The sequence below is a fragment of the Culex pipiens genome, chromosome 2 (genome assembly GCF_016801865.2).
Source record: "Culex pipiens pallens isolate TS chromosome 2, TS_CPP_V2, whole genome shotgun sequence".
Lineage (NCBI taxonomy): Eukaryota > Metazoa > Arthropoda > Insecta > Diptera > Culicidae > Culex > Culex pipiens.
In genome coordinates this window covers 121164200-121178911 of record NC_068938.1, presented here as the reverse complement: position 1 = coordinate 121178911, position 14712 = coordinate 121164200, and the positions used below count along the sequence as shown (strand labels likewise).

Here is a 14712-nt window from a genome sequence, read left to right as displayed (position 1 = left end):
TTTTCTTATCGCTTCATTCTAGTTTGCAACCTTCTAGCAATGGGTAAAGCCTTGGTAAGGTGTTGTTCCGCGACAAAAATCTGAACCGTCTTCTTAAAGTTGTGACGGCGGAAAAAAATGCGTTTTCCGGATCAAAGTGAAAGTCAAGGTTCAAAAAGAACTCAAATCGCAATCGAACCCAAAATGGAAATAATGTTACCTGCTGGATTCGCTGGTTGTTCGCTCCTGTCTCCTCCGGAGCTGGTTGGCAAAGATGTGTGATTTAATTTCCAAGAGTTTATTTATCTGTTCACTGCGCGTTCTGTTCGCAAGCTGTGCCGCACGCGACAAGCTCGTACAATTCTTCCCTCCCTCTGCTGACTACCGACAGTTTTGTTTTGTTACTTTTACATTTGCATCATTTTTAAACACATTAAAACATTTTTTTTGCATCTCTCTTATTTTTTTGTTGCGATTATTAGTTGTGATCTGTTGCTGTTGAATTTCGCACGCGCTCGGTTGTTCAACGCGCGTCACACTTTTTCTCCTTTTTTTGTTACAATTTTGCTACTATTGCCGCTACAAGAGTGTGTGTGGTTGGGTGTGTGTGTGATTGTGAATGTTGTTGTTGTTTTCTATATTCTTCTGTATTAGCCGGGGGTTGTTGTTTTGTCTTGTGTTTACTGAGAACGGTTAAGCGCATTAATCTTTGTTTATTTTTTGTCGTCACTTACTGACTCTTCTGAATAAGATTACTTTTTTTTGCAGTGTTGATGATTTTACAGGATAGTTTTGTAGTTTTTTTTTCTGGTGTGTATTTTCTTGTCCTTTTCTCCTTCTTTTAATGTAGTAGTTTTGATAATCTTTACCCCTTTTCTGCTTCCGCCACTGCTTCTCTCTGGTTTAGTTTAATATTAATTCTCGTTGTATATCTCTAGCTGGGTTTGCCTTTTTTCTATCAGTTTTAAAGTTTTCTAGCTTTTTTTAATTTTTTTTTCTGAATACATTTTTTATCTTGTTTTCGATAATTATTCAGCATATTTTTGTAGTATTATTATCATACTTTCAGTGTTATAATTAATATTTATAATAAATTACAAGTTTTGCATGAGATAGAATCATACTGCGTTTGTCCTGTTCCTTCTGTTCTATCATTTGACGATCCGGTGGCTCCTCCCCGCCGTGGGCGGTGGCCATCCGGAAGACCTGTTCTAATCTTCGTCGCTGAGTGCCTCGTACTGGGCCGAAAGCAGTGGCTTCGGTTCCATGGCGACCGACGACGACGAAGACTGCTGCCGGTCGTCGTTCATTCCTCCGCCACCGCCGGGGCCACCTCCGCCCATGTTCTGTACTCCACCCATTGACGACACCTTCGGGCCATGTCCGGGCGGCGGTCCGAGGCTGCCCACGGTCACGGGACCACCCGACACCGTCAGGGCGCTGTACGGGTAGTAGGTCTGCGGAGGGAACGTCGTCACCGGCACGGGTTGGCCGCCCATGTACGGCGACGAGTGGAGCGAGTTGTGGACGACCCCTCCTTGGGACGACTGCGAGTGAGGAGGCAGAGACTGCTGCTGCTGGGAGGACGGCGGTTGGCGATGATGGTTTCCACCGGACGCCGGACGACCCGTTTCCTCGTCAATCATCATGTCGCCGGGCGTTGAGCTGCGGTCGTGATCTTTGTTGTGGTGAGCCGGCGGTGGAGGACCATGCTGCTGTTGCTGCTGGGCCGGCGAAGGATTACGCGACGACTGCTGCTGTTGCTGCTGCTGTTGGTGATCCCGGCCGTCGTCCCCACGTTTGTCGTCTTCGGTTCGCATCGCTTCGACGATTCGGTTCTTGACGTAGCAATCGAGGGCAAAGTCTCGCGGACCGCGGCTTAGCGGAGCTCCTGGATGGAAGAACTGCGCGTCCTGCTGGCCAACAGGTTCGTGGAACTTGTTGCGCGGTCGCGGCGACTGTGCCATTCGGATTATGTGACGATCGTCGGGTTGGGCCGATCTGCCCATAGCCTTGTTTTGTTGCATCTGATGTTGCTGCTGCTGTTGTTGATGGTGTTGTTGTTGCTGTTGCTGCTGCTGCTGCTGTTGCGAGGGATGCATGTACTGATGACCAGGTGGACCCTGCTGCTGCTGTTGTTGTTGCTGCTGTTGCTGGGCCGCCTGTTGCATCTGCAGCTGGTGGTGAATCTGCTGCTGTTGCTGCTGATGTTGTTGCTGTTGTTGTTTTTGCTGAGCGGCAGACTGAGGAGGTGGCGGATGATCGTCCTTACCTCCCGGCGCCATCCGACGGTACTTCCACGCGTCCGGTGCCCCCATGGCGGCCGGATCCAACCCGCCGGGAGGACCAGAACCTGGCGGTCCAGCCATCATCGACTGACGCAGCTGCAGGAACGGCATCGGGTTGGGCGAGTAGTCCTTCGCGATTATACTCTCGGCCAGCTCGCCGATCGTGATGTTCTTGGTTCTTGGGACCGATGGTTCCGAGTCCACGTCGATGTTGATCACGTTCGGCGAGTGTGACTTTCCGTTGTTTTCGGAGATGGGCGAGGGCCGGTGATCACGCGTTGGGAACTGCGGGTCGGAAAATAAAGGTTATTAGTTGACGTGATCGAGTCTTGATCGAGTGATCAGTGATACTTACAAAGGGAGGCCGCTGCATGTCACGGCTGGGCGGAAACGGTGGCTCCGAAGCGGTCTGATTGATCTGATGGGTGATGATCGCGTCAATCAGGTTCGCCGCGGTCAGCGATCCGTCCGACGACGAGCGTATACCGATCGTCTCCATTGGTCTGTGAAGGAAGGAAGGCAAAAATTGCATTACTTTCAAGTTGTTACCTTGCGAACCAAGTTTAACTTACCTCTCCATTCGCTCGTTGATCATATCGTAATGCTTCCGGCGGCGATCTTCCTCTTCCTGGTGAGCTATCCGCTCACGTTGCTGCTGCCTCCGGCGTCGATCCTCCTGTAAAAACATGACATTACAACCACAATTTAAAGCTTAACCATGCCAATCTTACATTCTCGGCCTCCGCCTGTTGGCGATCTCGCTCGATGCGATAGTTCAACTCCCGATCACGCTCCATCTGCTGCTCCCGGTAGGCGAGCGCCGCCGACTGGTGCTGCTGCTGGATCGACGGATGCAGCTGGGCCTGTCGACGCTGGAGGTCCATCTGTAATGAAAATTTTCAAAGTTAGCACCGTCGTCCTCAAGTCGCACACTCAACCCAACTCTTACCTGTTGCTGTCGCTGGATTTGCTGTTGCTGCTGCTGGGCGACTGCTGCCGCCGCCGCAGCAGCGTGTTGTTGCTGGGCCGCAGCCACGGCCGCCGCATGCTGCTGGTGCTGGTGTTGCTGCTGCTGTTGTTGGGCAGCGGCTGCCGCGGCTGCAGCTGCGACCGCTTGCTGTTGCTGGTGATGGATCTGGATCATGGCGGCCGGATGGTACCGGATGTCGTGATGCGTCGGAGGCGGTGGAGGTGGCTGCTGCTGTTGTTGTTGCTGCTGCTGCTGCTGTTCAGCGATCGAGGGTCGCTTCTCGTCCTTGTGCGGCACCGTCATCGGTTGCTGCTGTACGGCTAGGTCAACCAGCGAGGTAAATGCGTCGTGTCCTGGGGGAAGAGAAACAGGATGGCGATTAGTGGGTGGGTTAGGTTTTTTGGGAGTTGGCTGAGCATCGATCCGGCGATACGTACCTGACATGTAGTGATGGGACGGCGGTGGCACCAGGTGCAGCCGATTTGGCGCCGGGCTTGGTGGTTTGGAACCGGCCCCACTGTTGCTGCTGCCAATTCCGCCGCTGGCACCGCTTCCGGTGTTGTGCCGCTGGATGACTCCTTGCCGCTGGGGTGGAGGAGGTGTTCGATGGGGGCTCGGAGTGCTGAAGACGGGCGAAACCCGGTTGACGTGGTCGGCGGGTGACGCCCGGCTCAGATACTCTGGCCGCGAGGATCGGTCGGACCGGTCGGGAACGGAGAACAGTAGCGACGCTGGCGAACTGGTTGGAACGCTGCGCGGAGAGGGAGATTCTTTTTCTGGCCGGCCACCGCCGCCACTGGAACCACCAGCAGAGCCGGCGTTTCGGCCTTGCATCTGCTGTGAGGTTATGTAGTCGTTCATGATGATCTGCTGCGAGCTGAACTGGGGCGGTGGCGGTTCCAGCGAAAAGGTCGGCCCGGTTCTCGAGTAGGCAAACTGTGGTGGTGGTGCCTGCGGGCTGCCTTGGGGTGGAGGTTGCGACACTTGGGCCGGACTTTGTCGGTTGTTGTACGCGGATTTGTACTCGTACGCGGACCGTTTGTCGGGCAGTGCGTGCGACAGATGAACCGGCGTTCCCTGGGTGATCGAGCCGTGCTTGTCGTTGGACGAGGGCGGCGTCTGCCGAAGCATGTTGTCGTACCGTGGACTGAGCGTGGTTTGACCCTGGATGATGATCTGCTGGCCGGCGGCGTTGACCGGCGTTCCGTGGGTGATCGATCCCTTGGGACCACCACCGTGGGCGGACTGCGGCGGAGGTTGCTGCATTCCGGATTGCACTTGTTGTTGCTGGTGTTGGGGCTGCATTTTGGGGCTCAGTTTGGGCGCGTTGGACTTTTTCATCGGCGGCGGAGTCAGCGAGATCGTGTGCTGTTGCTGCTGCATCGGCCCACCCCGTCCTCCGATGACGGAATTCGGGGGTTGATTCGGTGGACCGCCGCCCTGGTTCAGCGTCAGCGTCGGACCTCCGGAGAGGGTGGTAATGTAGCCGGACGGGGACTTTGACGGCCGTCCCATCGAATCGCCGTGGAAGCTCAATCCGTACGGTGTTCCGTGCGTTGGAATGTTTTGTTGCTGCTGCTGGCTCGGCGGGGGAAACTCCGTCCGTGATCCGTGGGTGTACAGAGTTAGCGTGCCCTGCGTGGACGCCAGACTGGGCGGTTTGCTGTTGTGCGCCGGCGGTGGGAAATTGTCCCGCTGGGGCTTTTTGATGCTGAGATCGAGCGTTTGTGGTTCCGGGTCGCGGAGGAACACCACCGGGACGTCCTTTTCGCTGGAGCTGACCGACTGTGACGATGGTGGTGGCTGCGGTTGAGATGTCGGAGGTGGTCCCGACTGTTGCTGCTGCTGCTGGTGCGGAACTGGGGTGATCGTGGCTTGGATCTGCGATCCGATCGAGTGCGGATGATGGGAGATGAGCTGACCGTGGGGAGCGTGAGAGTTCACCACGGAAAGGGTGGCCATTCCTTCGGAGCGTTGGATGGACGTCGGAGGAGGTGGTCCCTTGGACAGGTCTCGGTAGTCTCGCACGAACGGAGAATCGTTCATGGGTTTCATCGTCGGTGGCTTCACCGAGCCCGACATCATGTTGTTGGACTTGAGCGATCGTTCTATCACGTGTTGGATGGCGTCTCGCACGTTTTGCGGTGAGCCAACTTCGCCGAGTCGCGGTCCGTTCTGCAGCGGATGGTGCACGGAAATGACCGGATTCATCGGCGGATAGTGCACCTTGGGACTTTGTCGATTCGCCGGGGACGTTTCGTTCTCTTCGTCGGCCGTTTCCGTCGCCGAGCTGTCGTACTCTTCGGTGAGTTTTTGCTTCCGCGGAGGTTGACCCGGAGGCAGCAACCGGAGGTCGTCGTCGAAGGACTTTGTGAGGGGAGGAGGAGCGAGCGCTTCCGGCACGGTGTTGATTTCGTCCTTTGTCACGTTCAGTGGGACTGAATTGTTTGGACTTTCGGCGGAGGCCGTCGTATCGCTGCTGCCGTCCCGTTCGTCCGAAGACGACGCACTCAGATCGGACTCGTCCCCGTCGGTCATCGCGGGCCGGCGATCCTCGCCCGGATGTTGCTTGTAGTACTCCGTTACGGCCGCGTCAAAGCCGCACTTTTTCTTGTAGTGGAAGTAGAAGCTCTTCAGCGCGACCGGAGTCTTGTTCAGCGCCTCCGCCAGCTGGTTCCACTTGGGGCCAACGTCCTGGAGCAGTTTCTTCATCCGGGCCACCTCGTCGTCGGTGAGATTCGTCCCAAACAGGTGCGGACCCATTTTGCGCCGGATGCGCGTCAGGCAGGCCGTGCAGCATTTGCTCACGTTCGGCGGAATCTGCAGCTCCTGCACGATCGGGTCGCGAATCTCCGGCGCGAGCTCAAACAGCCGCGGCGGTAGATTGCGGAACCGCTTGACGCGATCCTTCGGATTGGGACACGTCGGCAGCGGACAGTGCGTGTATCTAGAAGAATGGACGGATTGATCGGATGATGATTGATTGCCATGACCGAGTTGTTGTTGGGGGTTTGTTGTGTAATTGGGATATTGTTGTTGCGACGGGTCGTACCTCGATTTGACCGACTTGCACTGGCACGTATTGCAAACGCGTGCCCCCGGCGGTATCGCCTCCTCCGGGATGCCGTACTGGGCACCGCGGCCACGTTCCAGGGGCCGCGTGCGGGGACACAGCTCGGTTTTGCATACGAAACACGCGTGCAGCGGACCACTTTTGTCTGTTTTCGGGGAAGGAACGAAAAAGAAAGAAAAAATCATTAATTTAATTGAAAATTTTTCGGTTTTTGCAATTTCAGTTAAACTGAGTTGAGGTTTGGTTTTTCGTTTTGCATAAATTATGCGAACTTTGTCCGAGGTCAGTGTGGTCAACGTTTTTAATTGTCGGTCCCCGGGGCAATTCAGCCGGCCTGGAGGTTGGACACATATTCTTTCTGTCAGATGTTGTGGGGGCAGGCAAAACAAGTGCAAATCAAATAAAATATTCACAGGGTTTGTGTGTGCTGTGCACAGTTAGTGTCTGTCTGAAGGAAGGAAAAAGGGGGTAGACTTGGTCATCTCGACTGCTGCTGCTTTGAGAATCAATGTTTGCTTTCGGTTCAGTAATTTGCTTACAATTTACAGGACCCTTTACCACCCTAACCAATCTTCACCGGTCTGTTTGTTTGGCACCATTTGTAAGGAGGAGGACACTCTTAGCTTTTAGTGTGTGGTTTGTTCAATATTGGGGAAACTCGTTTGGTAGAATTCGTTTCAACTAAAAAACTAAACAATTACATTTACTGCAATTACAATATCGTGATCATAATAGAAATAAAAAAAGGGAGCCCCATTTTAGAATAATTAAAATATCCGTTACGCCGTACGAGGCGTCGGATAACCATCAGCGGAACCTGTTACTCGATTGAGAATTGAACAGGACAATTAATCCACCTCGATGATATCGCGAACTCACTCGAAAGCAACAACGACAACTCGACTCAATGGTAATTGCTCAAATTGTGTCGACGATTGCGACGGATAAACAGAGAGAGATCCTTTAATTTCATTGCATGCACATCCGCAGCGCACTGGAAACGTTAACCAGGACGACGGGATCAGGGTGGCACCTCAACATTTATTTCGAGTTTTTTTCTTTTCTAATTTTCAAGTTAATTTTTAAACACTTGTTTTAGTTTAAATTCCAACAACTTAAAAAAAAACTCAAGTTGAGTGACCACCATGCCACTGCCGAAACGGAACGGGATGTCTTTTCGTGCCACGTTGCAGTTTTTTGTCGCTCGTGCGTGCGTGCATTCTACGGAAGGGTAGCAATTATGTGGAAACGATATCTGCCTCTGTCCACGATTGTCACACCAGCCACTTGGCCGCCATCGTTTGCCAGCAAGTGCCCACCCCCACCAGGCCCTAGAATTCTTGCCCGGTAGGCAATTTCCATCAATTATTAATTGTTTGATAATCACTGAAATTATTGTAATTATATTTAAATAATAAATTAAAATGCTGCTTTCGTCGTTGTGTTGTCGTCGTTCGTGCAGAAAGTGTTTCGATTCGTGTGCACTTTTTTGCCCCACCGCCTGCTACTCTTCTTGCACCGCCGTTGCAATAGTTGAAATTGTGTGTGCAAACAAGCTCCACTACATCGAGTCCGATCCAAATTTGCACCCCCACACAACACACACACACACACAAATCGTAAACAAACACACAAAGCCGGAAACTGCTCGCGAAAGGGGTTTTGTTCGGCCCAATCCAATTTGAAATAAATAATAAACGCTAATCTCGATGTTTATTGAATTATCATCATCTGCGGTTCGGCACGAAATCGGCGCAAACAAAGCGTGGATCCGCCGGCAGAAACGGAAATATGCAAGCTGCATTCCGGAATCGCGAGGTTTTCGTGGCCAAAATGCAACAATGAACCCACCCACTCACATATGCGCCGCTATTGATGATAATGCAATTTTAGCAATACCACTCGGAATCCCTGCTGTGGAGGATTGCTTATTGAGTGAGAGGGCAGCGGAACGACCACCAATCGACAGGCGGAAACCAGAATCTTTGTCATCCGACTCAACCGTTCGATGGCTCCGGTCGGACGATGACGATGAAAGCCAAGCCGCAGCTTCCTGTCTCGCTTCCTCTCTTTTTCGGTAGCGGAAGCTGTGCAAATATTCACGAAATTTGGGCATAAACCATCGCGCAGAATGTGCGTTTACAAGAATGTGGAATAGCAATCGAAGGGGTGCACTTTTTGATTGTTCCAATCATTATAAGTTTTGAGGATAAAATCATAAGAAAAATACAATACATTTAATTCAATTCAATTCAATTGGTGTTTATTAGAATTTAACAGTTCTGCTCCAGGATGTTACATTTGCAATTCAGAGATTTGGAGAACCTTTCAACTGAGATCAATTCATAAGCCTTTACAGGGAGGGTACATGTTTCTATGTTTAGATGTTGCTAGCTGCGTGCTCTTTTAGGGAAAATAAATTTTGAGAAATACAATACATTTATTTTTCCACGGTCATTTGGAATTTTATGACTGTCGCAATTCGCAATTCGCAATTTTCAGTGTAAGAACGGGCCTTGACCGATCTTATGCACCAGGTTCCCGACGAACACGCACTGCCCTTACACCTACATCTCATCCTTGCTCTGAGTCAGTACGAGCAGCACGCTAGAACACGCTTTGAGTGTTCGTGCCAGGCATGCACACCTTCTTTTCCGGTTACGCATTTTAACTCGGCCGGGGGTGGTACATTACGTAGGGTTTGATGTAAGTATAAGCGCCTAACCATTTATAGTGTGCCTATCAACTTTCATTAAAGCAAAAACTGTTTTATTTTTATTTTGAATTCAAAAACTAATTGTTATTTTACTGTGTATTGTTTTCTCCTGAAACCTTTCCTAGTGTTGAGTCGTGTTTATCTGTTGCTATTTCTTTTGTCGCGGTGTTTTGTTACAATTTTTGGTCCTAAGCATGTTATAAAAGTTTACCAAAAATACAATAGTAATATTTGTGTTAATCCTTTAACCATTCCGTAAATTGAGTAAGGGCTCAAACCTCACTAGTTTGAAAAAAAGGGTGAAGATTGAAAACAATAGACAGTAAAAGAGAATTTATTTTATAAAAATCAAGAATCAATAGTAAGAGAATGATGAGCGTATTTTAAAGAATAAAAATGAGAAGCTAGATGTATTAGATGTAAAATTAGACAATCTTCTATATATATATAAAAAAAATTTCGACGGTTTTGTTCGAACGCGCATCAGTTGATAACGGAAAGTCGGATCGGAGCGCTCTTTGTTGCGTTGGGTTCGTATAAGCCCAAGGAAAGTTTTTACGCTAATTAGCTGACACTTTTTCCACTCTGGAACCGATGCCGGAAAATCAGCAGATTGTATGGGAAAAGCTGCGTAAAATCAAATTTTGATCACAGGAGGCTGAATAAGCAAACAAGCTTAAAAAGTCAGGAAACCTAAAAAGGGCAGGACGAAGTTTTCCGGGTAAGGCTTGTAGTTTATAAATAGAGATACTAAACAAGCTTAGATTATAGTAATGATAATTTATAGGACAGATAAAGAATTATTCAAATAAATAAATTCGCAATAACAAGAAAAAAAAATAATTAATCAAATGATAAATAGACTTGATTTTACTAGTACATTAAGGAAAAGTATATTTTTAAGGAAACAACAAAATTTGTTACGGCAGTATCAATTGGTAGAAAAAAGTGGAAAAGCTTTGAGAGATAAGAGAATCAAAAGTTAGTAAAATCAAAATCAAATGATATTAAAAAGAGTGAAGTGAAGAAGTGAGAATCAATAGAGCAAAATACAAATAGGAGATAGGTGGTATCTGAGAATGAAGAGAAGATAAACCCCGTTGTGCGATGTTTCAGGTACATCCACAGCAGTTGACTCAACATACTGCGAATCAAAACAATACCGTCTACAATCACAAATTATTTCGCTTTCCCACATTGTCGCGCCCCTTTCTTCTAGCCGTCTCGACTCTGACCCTCGCTGGTCAAAGGTTTACGATCCGTTTCCACAGGCCACCAGCTAGGTCATCATGAAAACCAAGCCAACGTGGAGGTAAGAAAATAGGACACTCGCAAGGAACCAGAGCTATACTGTTCTGATCGAGATAATTCGGATGATCTAACAGAACTACGGATGTAGTTAGTTGCGCTCCTTCCAGGATGTTCCTTACGTGGACGTCAACCGAAGAGCACGCAACAAGGTCAGTGCCATTGCATGCTCTTAGGTATCAATCCTTGGCCTGCATTTGGAATTTTATGACTGTCGATGAAAAAAATATTATAGTTCAACAAACCAACAAAAGGTGTCTTTGTTAACAGTACATGCTTCAAATGTATGGTTGTGCGTTTTTTGTCTGAGCATCAACAAGCTATGGAGTAAATAAACTAGCTTTCATCTTTCAAGCTTAATTTGATAGTAGTTTATGCAACAAGGTGCAAAATATATTTTTTGCGATTCCGTCGTGAAACTACTTACTTTTCCTGTCATTCTCGGAAGACGAAACAGCCAACTTTTCGCTACCAAGAATAACAGAATCGAATACTTTCACTGAAACGAATGCTGAAAAGTTGAACTTTTCAGCACTTGTTTGGAAAAGTAATAATTTAAATTTTTTTTAAACGATTCGTTGACTAAATATATGGACATTTGACTTATAATTCTGCACTCAAAAAAATGAGTTCGCGTAAACGTGAATAGAGTTCATGCCACCGGGAACCAGGAAGAAAACTGTTCAACTTTTATAGTGCATTGCACCATTAAAGTGAACAGGTTTCTTCCTGGTTCCCGTTGGCATGAACGCTGTTCACGTTTACGCGAACTCATTTTTTTGAGTGTGTTCAAAGGTTGTTTTTTGGAATTACAATAAATGTTCTATGGAACTCGTTGCAAAACTTGATTTTTTCATCACTCGTCGTATTTATCCAACTCGGCGAACCTCGTTGGATAAATGTACGATTCGCGCTGAAGAAATCATCTTTTTTCAACTTGTTGCATAAACTACTATATCAGCCTTGTATCAAAAAGTATTGCTAATAAAATGAACTAACAAAATAAACTAATATATTACAAAAGGTCGAATGGACAAAATGTCAAATAAACAAAAGGTCAAATGGACAAAAAAAATAGAATAAGCTTGAATGCATAAATATTGAAAACCAGCTCTAAAAGTTGTTTTGATTGTTTTTTTCGTTTATTTTCCACTTATATTTTTTTATGAAATTATGAGATTCTTTGAAAAAAAAATTTACCTTGATTTTGCGAGACAGTTTTTGGGCATGTACTTAAAAAAACTATTTCAGAAGTCACATTTTTTAAAGAACTATATCGATTAATTAAAAAAAAAAAAACTTGTATAAATGTCGAAAACGTGAGACTCAGCTCATATTTGAAAGAATAAAAAAAACTCACAAAAATATGACAACCATCAAGAAAATTATTTTTTCTAGAATGGAAGGTCTCTCAACACATTATTATTATTATTCAGATTTTTTTTCTTTTTAAAAAACTGCTTATTATATTAACTCTCAGAAAAAACGGATATGTTTGTAAGAAAATAAATTTTGCAAAAATATTTAAGAGGTCCGACTAGGTATTTTTGCAGATGTTAAAATAACAAAAATATTACATAATCACAAAAATATTAAACAATTTTGTATCACTTTTTCCACCTTCGACCTTTTGTCCTTCCACGTTTTATCCGTACGACATTTCGTGCTTGCCATTTCAGTAGGGCACATAACTTTTTTAGACAAGAGTGTGTCCCTTTCACACCTTATATAAACTGTCATTTGAGTGAAAGGGATACACTATTGTTTACAAAAGTTATGTGCCTTTTTGAAATGTTAGGCTCCATTTTGTCCATTCGATTTTATGTTTTTCGATCTTGTGTCGGACACCCAACATAAACAATCTTAAAAAATAATTCTGAATAGTTAACAATCGATTGCACACGATTTTGTAGTGAAATCCTAGATTTTTGGGTTTTTTGAACCTGTGATTCACTGGGCAGAGTCCGAAGGGACCATCCATAAACCACGTGGAAATCCTAAACCCCTCCCCCTCCCTCGTGGACAATTGACTATACAAAAAAAAAATTTTAAGTATGGGGTGTGGACAATCGCTTTCCACATTTGTGTCAAAAAGTTAACATTTTCGCCCTCTTGTAAAATGACATCAAATATAAGTTATAAATAAAAATATAAAAAAAATAAAAAAAAAATAAAAAAATTAAAAAAAAATAAAAATTAAAAAAAAAAAGCTTATCTCAGAACACTGTTGTGTTAGTTTTTCAATGGGATGAAAAAGGCAACTTATCTATCGTTCCTATTATTTTTAAAACCTCGTTTGATGGCATTTTTGTGAGCGAAATATTGCATTTCAAGACTATTTCTTGAGTTTTTTTTAAAAGGTCCAATAAACCAAATTTCCAGTTTTTGCCTTTTGAGTGTTTTTGAAACCGCCTTGAGTCAGGAGTATTAAAAAACACCCAAAAAGCAAAAACTAAAAATTTGGTTTATTGGACCTATTAAAAAAAAAAACTCCAGATTTTATCAAAGAGCAGTAAAATACTACCCCCAACGCTTTTTGAAGATCAAAAATTATTCTGCAAATTATTGATTAACGATTTTGAAAATCAAAGCCCGATTGGATACAAATCCAACCGGATAAATTAGTTTTTTAGAATACAGTCCAAAAACCATAATCGAAATCGAACTTTAATTGAACTTTTCTTTCGTTACATACCACAAATCAACCAGAGTTCCACCTGGAATGGAAATTTTCCCCGCCACCAGTCAGAATGTCTCCAAAAGTCCGACCTCAGCAAATTTTCAGTTTCCTCGAAAAACACACGCGAGCATCGTTTCGCTGTCTCTACTACACAGCTTAAAAAATATTATTTCGTTATTTTGAAACTTGATGTTTCAGCTAAAACTGATAGCCACCTTTTCAGTGGACAATTTAAAAAATCATCTGATTTTTTACTGTGCAATGGGTGGGTGGGTCGCTTTTTGCACATGTTTCTTCCCTCGCTCGTCCTTTTGACGACGACGACGACGACGATGGTGCTTGTGCCACAAGAGGTAAGATTTAAACAGCGTGCAAATGCAAACAGAGTTAATTTAGACTGAAATCAGAAATCAAACAGAGCCCATCCAACCGGTGCAAATTCTTGCGAGTCGTTGAGCACACACTCGCTGACGGTGGCTGGCGCGAAAATTGTTTAATCAAAAATGACGAGTGTAACCGCTTGGAAATGAGTGCGACCGAAAACTTGCTCTTGATGGCGATGGTGACAAGACTTGTTCACCGGCGGCGGCAAGCTGACAGAGATGATGATGTAAATTAAATTATCGGCACACGCCCCCCGTCCGTGCTCAGCACAGAGAGCCATGTACATTTAATAATCATAATTTATTGACTTTGGTTGCGGCGGGTACACCGTCGTCGTCGTCGTCACTTCTCAAAATTGACTCTCTAGAGGAAAACCGCGCGAAGGACCTGCGATTTCTGCAAAACCTTCCAGCATCCCAACTCAGCCGCAAGAAAAGAAAGTTGCAAAAACGAAGGTGGAGGCGCTGGCGAATGCGCACGGAGAGGTTTGTGTGTGCAGACTAATTAAATTGAATTAATTAAATGAGTGGTAAAACTTGCTGCTAAATTAAACTTCTTCACCGGGGCTGATTGCTGGAGTCTTGCACAAATCGTTCTCAGCGTACCTTGCTCTCCTCCTCCGAGCGCCAGCAGCTAAATGGCATAATTTGGCCGGCCTCCCCCCCGAGGCTTGGGAACGATTGTTGACCGACCAGCGTCAGCAGGAAATGTGTTTGTATTGTTTATTGTTGTTTCTGGCCAACTGTTGGTGAACTTTTTCTTCTGTGTATCGAAACTCAAATTTGAGTTGTAATTAAAACTGTTTTTCTCGACTATGAATTTGCTTGAATTGGGAAATTTGAAATAAAGATCTTGCAAGGATATTTTTGGAAATTGGAAAGGTCGATTGATTGATCAATGATCGATTCTTTGTCGATATGTACACATTAGGATGACATTTAGTTGACATTTATGAAAAAAACTTTTTTACGGGTTAAATCCCTTTTAAAATTCAAATGCAAAGCACCAGCTCCTGTTACGTCTCATCAAGCTCATATTTGGGATTTAATCTCAGTATGCCTACCGGAACAAACCCCTGAATGCCCGCCAAAAAGTCATTTTTGTTACATCCTAGTAGAGCGTCCAATTTCCCGGGGATACTAATTTCCTGGGAAACGGGAAATTTGGAGCCAATTTCCCGGGAAATCTCGGGAAATTTTAAATTTATTGAAAATTTTTATGATCTTGATTTTAATTAATATTATGCTACAAAATTGTATAGGACATCAACATTAACGGTTTAAATAAGTGTGAAGATTAGCTTTACTGCATGTA

General features: G+C 45.6%; 1 protein-coding gene across 1 annotated transcript in view; it reads right to left on the bottom strand.

Moving 5' to 3' along the window:
• The window catches only part of LOC120421370 (uncharacterized), a 98531-nt gene continuing 83819 nt past the window's right edge, over positions 1–14712 (bottom strand). The window contains exons 10-15 of the mRNA XM_039584562.2: positions 3675–6455; positions 3217–3590; positions 2999–3151; positions 2840–2943; positions 2623–2770; positions 1–2552 (exon numbers count right to left, since the gene is read on the bottom strand). Coding sequence (XP_039440496.1) covers positions 1191–2552; positions 2623–2770; positions 2840–2943; positions 2999–3151; positions 3217–3590; positions 3675–6455 — 4922 coding nt within the window. The 3' untranslated portion in view covers positions 1–1190. The remainder of the gene's footprint in view (positions 2553–2622; positions 2771–2839; positions 2944–2998; positions 3152–3216; positions 3591–3674; positions 6456–14712) is intronic.